Raw genomic sequence first — 8,133 nt, 5'->3', positions numbered from 1 at the left:
CTCTAGCCACAGAATAGCTCCCAAGGTGACTTACACCACCAGTGGAGGATGGGATGTGGAGTGCTCTACCCACAAATCTTCACCACAGAAAGGCAGTTTCCTTCTTCCATTCTTTCAAGGAGGTTACAGGATATCTCCTGGTCCCACCACACACAGGTGCTTTAGATAGCTCTGGGTGATTATTAACTGCTTTGCAGGACAAGCCAACTCTTGGAGCCTTACTCTGCTGCCATCTCACCCCTCCTCCTACTGGTACAAATTTTTGGCAGTGTAAACTGTTCACTCCCCAAAGAGACCTCGTCTTCCCATCATTTAAGGGGCTTTGGGTCTGTAAACTATCTCAAGTCTGAGAATTGATTAAAGGACCAAGACACTGTTTCTGTAATTGAAGTTATACTTTTTTTCACTCAACCTAGAACACTGCTGCTTATATATGTCAAGCACTCCTAAAACTCAAGAAAATTCCCAACAATTCAAGAGAAGGCACTAGAAATATGAATAAAGATGGGTGTAGGCAGCTTCTGACAGGGTGTCCAGTAATCCCCACCTCTGGTGTTCATGTCCCTGTTGGATCCCTTCCCCTTGAGCATCTATTGGACCTGAGGGCTTGCTTCTAAGTGAATATGGAAGCAAAAGTAGTGGTGGGATATTCTTTCTGGAATTAGGTTGGAAAGGACCGACTTCCATCTTAGTGCTCTCTCACCCTCTTGCTTGCTTGCCCTGATGATCAGCTGCTATGCTACTATGCTGTGAGATGCTCTGCGGCAAGGAACTGAAACCCCTGGCCAGCAGCTTGTCAGGCACTGAGGAACTGAATCCTACCAGAAGCCTCTGGTGGAGCTAGGAAGTGCTTCCTTCCCCAGTCGAGTCTTCAGATGAGAACACAGCTGCAGCCAACACTTTCACTGCAGCCTGGCAGATCCCCGGAATCAGAAGACTCAGCAAAGCCAGGCCAGACTCTTAACCATGGAAACTGTGAGATCACCAATGTGTATAGATTCAAATGACTAACTAAGTGTTGCGGTATGTTGTTACACATCAAGAGATGACAGGTATCACTGAAGAACTAAAAATAGCCCACAAACATTTGAAAAATGTCCAACCTCATTACTAAAGAAAATGCATATCAGGAAAGACACTGAGATATCATGTCCCACCTGAGTTTGAAGAAAAACCCAAACGTTTACAACATATTCTCTTGACAAGGTTGTGAGGAAGTAGACATTTTCATAAATTTTCTCATGGGAGGACAAAATGAATCACCCCTGTGGTGGAGGATTTAGTGATTAAAACACAGATTACAGAAGAATTGACCCTGTGATCCAACATTCCCAAACCTAGGAATATAATTTCCAAGAGACACTGACAAAAATACAAAAAGATATATGCATGAAAGCTATAATATATGCATACATACATTCATTCATACATACATGCATACATACATACATATATATATATATATATATATATATATATATATATATATATATATATATATATATACTGGTTGAATGAACTTGATAGATCCACACAATGGAACAATATGCAGCCATAAAAAAACAATGAGAAAGACCCCTACACATTGATATAGCATGATCTCTAGAAATACACTAAGTGAAAAAAGCCAGGTTACAAGCAATGTGTAAGCTATGAGAGCATTTTGTAAGCCACGGGAGATATATGAACCCATACTCCCTTATATTTGCAAAAGAAAACACTGGAGAACAAATCAAATTACTTACCTATGGTGAGAGGGAACAGAATGGGGATAGGGGCCACAGTTTATTCAGGTTTTTCTTTATAAACCTGGTCATGTAATTTTGACTTTAAAATTATCCAAATATTTCACATTTTCAAAAAGAAAACTATGTAAAAACAAAAGCTACTTTAAAATGCAAACAGGCTAAAATGAATGAAATTAATTGGTTATCAAGCTGGTGTTAAAAACACAAGAGGAAATAGTCATATCAAATAAGTTTAAAATACCATATTTGACTATATATATATTTAATACAATAAAGTTTGGAAACAGTGCTTTAATGAAACCTTTAAGTTTAATCAGCAGTCTTACAGTCAATGATGATGGGTAATATTTTAAAGCAACTCTCTACATTTTAGGAAAGGCAGATGAGCAATTATATTAATATAGGGTCTTCAATCTTGGGGAATAAATGCAGTATATAACATCAGCTAAATTAAAATTCTATAATTAAAACTGAATTTAAAATTCTATTTTAAGATCACAATTCAAAATATTATAATATCTGATTTCTCTCTTCTCAAAAATTCATATATCTCAGTTCTGTCCTCTAAAAAGACATAGCTGTCTCTTAGCTGAACTCAGCATGTAGATGCATTACCTGCCCCCAGCATGGGACATGACACCTGGGGATTAGCCTTCCTGGCACCAAGGGATTACGACCAAGCACCAGCTGATGATGTAACTAGAAAAAGACCTTGAATAAAGGGGTCACCTCAGACCAGCAGAATATTTCAGCCTACATGTAGTATCAGGTATTAAAAACTACTTTTAACTTTGGATAAAAGGGGGAAATGGATAGGACAAGTGAGTTTTTATGGCTGTGAGTCTCCAAAGAGAGTCAGGAGGTCATCAGAGGGGTGATGCTTATGCATGCCACAGCAGGGTGCCAGAGACAGCCAAGGTAGATGGAAACCCAGGTGCTGGTTCTCCTGAGGGCTGCAGAGAGGTTCAATGATCATGGCAGTTGGCTCTGGAGTTCAGGGCCATGTCAGTTGGTCCTAGTTTGGAGTTTGTGTGCCTAAGTGTGATGGAGTTGGGCTCAGATATGACCTTTCTACATATGCTTCTTCTTTTCATTTTACTGGATCTGTGGTTGGCATTTGGGTTGGTGTCCATGTGATGGCCAGGCCCTTGGCATCAGCAGACTTTTGGCTCCTACCCTCTGGTTAGTTGTAGTTACCCTGGCCAGCTGACAGGGAGATGAAGAGAGTCACCCACTACACCAGGGAGCCAAGAGTGTCTACAGCTACCAGCAGGAGAATTGCATCTGTCATTCATGTGGAATCTAAGCCCCTGGACTGGAAATAACCATCCCATGGTCCATCACAGTATGGAGGAATAGAATATGTATTCCAGTGGATTTACTGGTGTTCTGCTGGGAAACTATTGTGATTAGTTTGGGAAGAAATTGTAGTAGCGATGTGGAGAAGGTGGCCACGGTGGCTGCTGATGGTAGGGAGATGGAAGAAGAGATATGGTGTGGGGGCTTTTTCAGGATGTGGAGTTGTCCTGGGTGGTGCTGCAGGGACAGATGCTGGACACTGTGTGTCCTGCCCTAGCCCACTGGGTGGACTGGGGGAGAGTGTGGACTACAATGTGCACCACTATCTATGTGGTGCAGCGGTGCTCCAGAATGTATTTGCCAGGTGCAGTAGAAGTGCCGCAGTGATGGAAGAGATTGTTGATGTGGAAGGGGTGGGGTGGGTGGGTTGGGGGCTTTATGGGGACCTCATTTTTTAATGTAACATTTAAAAGAGAATAAAGAAAAAAACCCACATAACTGCAATGACCACGCAGTAGCAACGAGCTACACCGTGCCCATATTGTGGTTTCTGAAGATCACTTCCATTTCCAGGGCTCATTGAAGGCCTGGAATGTACAAGATGTACCCAGTATATCTTGTTGACAGAAAAAAGGAAGCAAGCCTCCAATACCAATGAGAAATGCTGATGGGTACAGGTTTTCTTTTTGGGTGATGAAAATGTTCTGGAATTAGATAGTGGCTACGGTCACACAATTCTATGAATATATAAAAAATCACTGAAACATACACGTTAAATGAGCAAATTTTATGGTAGGTGAATTATATTTCAGTATAACCATTAGAAACATATTATTTAAATAAAGTATTTTAAAAATCTTTATTTAATAAAAAATAAAATGTTTAAAAAACGGACTTAGCGACCATTGTTGTAACCACCATGCAAGCTATGAGGAGCAAGAGCTGACAGTTAAACTCTTAGGAAGCATCTCATGGCTGCTGGAGATGGTGCTGGACATGACCAGGGAATTAAACTATGAACCTAGGTGATGAAATGGGTCGGATCATTGAAATATTTGAACATGGTCCATTATGATATTCTTCTTACTTGCCATGGTGAGAAATATTAACACAATGCAAATGGCTCATGGGCAGACCGGGTATGTAGAGACTGTCATTTTACAAGAAGACTGATGCTCAGCTATCACCTTGACCTGAAAGCCTTAAAGAAAAGTGAAGGTGGAAGTAACGGAGCACGTGCTCTGCGTCCCCTGGCACGCGGGCGGCGGGGTGGGGACTGGGAGGAGAGGCGTGGGGCGTGGAAAGCGCCACTTTCCCGCCAGGTCGGCCAGGTCTGCGTCACCAAACCCTGCGCATGCGCCCAGGACGTCTCCAACGCCACAGGCTGCCGGGGCCCACCCGCGTAGCTAGGGGGCGCTGCTGTACCCGCGGGCGTGGCCTGGGGAGAGCGTGTGCGGCGTCCTTGCCTGCACCGGCCCGGGCCACATGGCGAGTGAAGCGGGTCCTGGCGAAGGCCCGGCTCCCCAGGCACGCTCAGAACACCTCGTTGGCCTGGCAAGCGGCCCTCTGGTAGGAGAGTCGCTGGGGCCTGCCGGCGAGCGGTCCCCACAGAGCTGCAGGGCAGGGGCGGAGGCACAGGCCCCAGCTGGAGGGAGGGAGAGGGGAGAGGCGCCCTGCGAGGAGGCCGCGGTGCTCTGGGTGGTGGAGCTGCCGGAAACGGCGGTGCTGGAGTGGAGAGTGGAGGTGGTGGTGGAGGAGAACGTGGTGCCACAGAATGTAATGGCGGTAGTGCAGGGAGTGGCCGAAGAGCAGGTGCAAGAGCAGGAGCGAGAGGCGGAGCAGAAAAGCCTGGAGGAGGGGCAGGAGGAGTGCGGGCGGGCCCAGCCAGGGTGCGATGCCGCGGAGGCCAGGACATCCCTGCAGGCTCTGGAGGTCCTGCAGTTAGAGCTGAGCAGCCTGCAAGCCCGAGCCAACCGGGCCCTGTGCCTGCTGAAGCGCAAGCTGAAGCGGAGGCTTAAGCCGCACCTGGAGCGCAGAAGCAGCATCATCGAGGGTATTCCTGGCTTCTGGGTCAAAACCGTATCCTTGTGCAACTGCGTTTAGCTAAAATCCAAGCGCAGGCAAAGCTCCTTTCTGGTGATAGAAAGTGCAGCTTTCTTAAGTGCAGGGAGGAAATTTGGCCGAAGAGACGCAAAGAAACTTTTGGGGGTGGTGAAAATGTACTAATTTCTGTTTTGAGTGGTGATTATGTGTGTGTGTACAGTTGCTGAAACTGAACAGATTAAGGGCTGTACATTTTATTATATCTTGATTATATTTTAATACAAAAAGATCATAAAAACCCTCCCCCAAAAAACGCCAAAAAAAAATACCAACAAAAAGTTATCCTTACTGCAATTCCAAGGGGAGTGGACTAGGGGTGAGGGTCGTGGGAGGAAGTCACAGCTGGGGAAGGAGGCAGTCCTAGTTGTGAGAGGCAGTGGTGCAAGAGGAAAGAGGTCCTGTTGAGGAAAAGGGACGGACACAACCACACACAGGGGTCTTGGGAGAATATGGATTCTGTGGGTAGTTTTGTCTTCCTTCTTCATGTATAGGATTTAGCATCTAGGTACTGCTTACTTAGGTGGGTACGTTCAGCACATGATGTCCTAAAAAGAACACTTCCACATTCTCACTGGGAACTCAGAACCTGCTTTCCATGCATAATTAGTAGCATACAGACCCCCACACACATATGTAAGATAGAGCTCAGGATCTCAGGAAACAGATTTTCCAAGTGTAAGAGCAGATGACTGTAGAGAAAGAGAAAGCCAAGGAAACAGTAGCCCGAAGGTAGTCTATGATGACGGGTCTGATTGAAGGAGACGGTCCAGCAAAGCTTAGAAATCTGGGAGGTGCACTACCAACCTCTCATTGCTCTGTGGACGTATACTGCTTGCATCTATCCCTTCCATTCCTAGCATGTTAAGGCTTCTTGACCCAGTGCAGATTCTGAACCACCCTCAGATGTCAGCCATCATCACTGACCAAGATGTGGACATGCTCAGCTACATGATCAATTTGGAGGTGAGTCTGGGAGCATCAGCCCTCAGGGATGAGCTAGCTATTGAGGGCAAGTGGTACTGATTCAGAACCGAATGAAGCAAAGTTTTGTTCCTTAGAAAGGTGTCACATTCTCTACCTTTCCCTGTCAGGTGGAAGAATTCAACCATCCCAGGAAGAGCTGCAAGATCACTTTTTCCTTTCGGAGCAACCCCTACTTTGAAAATGAAGCCATCATTAAGATTTATGACATTACCATCACTGGTAAGAGGTGGTTTTCTGGATGGGCCAGGCACGGAGGTGTTCAGGATCTTTTCCCACATCTTCCTCTTCTTCCAGGATACTGGGAATTTTACTCCACTCCGATCCAATGGTTCCACACTTTTGAACACCAGGCCTACAACCGCACTCACCACTGCACCGACTTTAAGCTTGTTAACTTGTTCTCTGACCACAACTTTGCAGAATCTAATAGGATTGCTGAGGTGAGGCCATCATGGGGAGCATAAGAAATGGCCTTGGAGGGCCTCCCAGCTACTTGGGTAGTGGGAATAGGGTCCATACCCTGGTCCCACCATTCTCTTTCCACTGCCAGATCATCTGTGAGGATCTCTGGCTGAATCCCCTGCAATACTACCCAAGGATGGAAGAGGCAAGAAGAGGGAACAGAGAGGCAGACAGGTGAGAATGGGATGCAGTGGGGGTTAAATCTGTGTGCCAGCTGCCTGGAACTCTCGGTTCTCTAGTGAAGGAACTAAGGGTAAGAGAGAAGCGGTGAGTAACCCCAGGTCTTCAGGGAGGTATTCCAAGATAGGAACCCTGGAGTAGTGTAATGCAAACAAAGTTGCCACTGGAGAAGCTTAATCCAGCTAGAGAGCATGTCCAGCCAAATACACTTAGATGCAGAGATAATCTTCTCCACTCCTAAGCATAGTAACATGGGCATCAGCCCCAGCCCCAGCTCCAACATTTTGGTTTTGCTCACCCTAAGATTCTTCAGTAGCCTTCCCTTAAAACTATACAAATCCTTAGGGATGAACTCACTCCAGTGTCCCATCGGGTATATTTTTTAATCTTCAGAGTGTTCCTTGATTTTTATATCCATTTCTTTGTTGTGAACAGCCATACAAAAACAGATAATATTGCATGGACAGTGAAGGCCATTTTGAACTTAAGAGTTAGAATTTAAAGACATCACAAGTGGAAAACGGTGTAGGTAGTGCAGGATCTAGAGAGTTAAGACCCGCTCTTAAATATCATTTAATAAATTCCATTTTTGATATTTCTTCGTGTGTGCATGTGTGTGTTTTCCAGGGAACTCTGGCCTCTAGACCTGCAGACAATGGAGCAGCAAATTTAAACAAATAGGACAAGACCACTTCAGCTATCAGAGATCAATTGACAACTTGCTTCTCTTGCAAAACTGAGAAAGGAAGGAAGGAATGAGTTGTGAAAACACAAAGAATGAGTTTGGATGAAATTGGAATGACACTAGTAAAAGAGAAATAAACACTGCCAAGTGTGTCACTCTGCATGTGTGTTTGTATGCTAGGTGAGAAGTGCCCTCAATGACAGCACAGCTCGTCACTTTAGGCGAGGGGTTCTTAATCAGAGCATACATGAGCTTGAATTGAAAACTGTCAACTTATCTTTATTTTCTCTGACCTGTACCTGAAATCCAGCATTTCCTTCACTTTTGAATGTATGCAGTAGATTACAGTATTGTTCATCTCATGTCACGTGACAGTTATTGCATAAGTTGAAAAGTCAGTAATAATTGTGCTCACTTACACATAGTTGTTAGACCTGACACTTGTTGAGTGTCTTAAAACTCTCTGAGGCTACATTCTGAGGAGACGTCCATGGTTTTCACCTGACTGGCCAAGGGGTCCATGGAACACAAAAAGTTAAGAATTCCTGTTTAGCTTTTTAAAATGGCTACATAAAAATAACTTATCTGTGGAAAGCAGGGCCTCTAATGGTGGAGTGAGGGGGTATAGCAGCCATGGAATTATAGTTTGGGGCACAGTGGTTCCTACCATTT

General features: G+C 44.9%; 1 protein-coding gene across 1 annotated transcript; it reads left to right on the top strand.

Annotated features, from left to right (window-relative positions):
- Positions 1-6,008: 6,008 nt before the first annotated feature.
- Positions 6,009-7,600, top strand: LOC139438255 (testis-specific Y-encoded protein 3-like). Its single transcript, XM_071213399.1, has 5 exons — positions 6,009-6,113; positions 6,242-6,353; positions 6,429-6,574; positions 6,685-6,770; positions 7,404-7,600. Exons 1-5 carry the CDS (start codon positions 6,009-6,011, stop codon positions 7,447-7,449), a joined length of 495 nt encoding a protein of 164 aa, XP_071069500.1. The 3' UTR covers positions 7,450-7,600.
- The last annotated feature ends 533 nt before the right edge of the window (positions 7,601-8,133 follow it).

This window comes from Dasypus novemcinctus, chromosome Y (genome assembly GCF_030445035.2).
Source record: "Dasypus novemcinctus isolate mDasNov1 chromosome Y, mDasNov1.1.hap2, whole genome shotgun sequence".
NCBI classification, from domain to species: Eukaryota; Metazoa; Chordata; class Mammalia; order Cingulata; family Dasypodidae; genus Dasypus; species Dasypus novemcinctus.
This window is presented reverse-complemented; position numbering and strand designations above follow the sequence as displayed.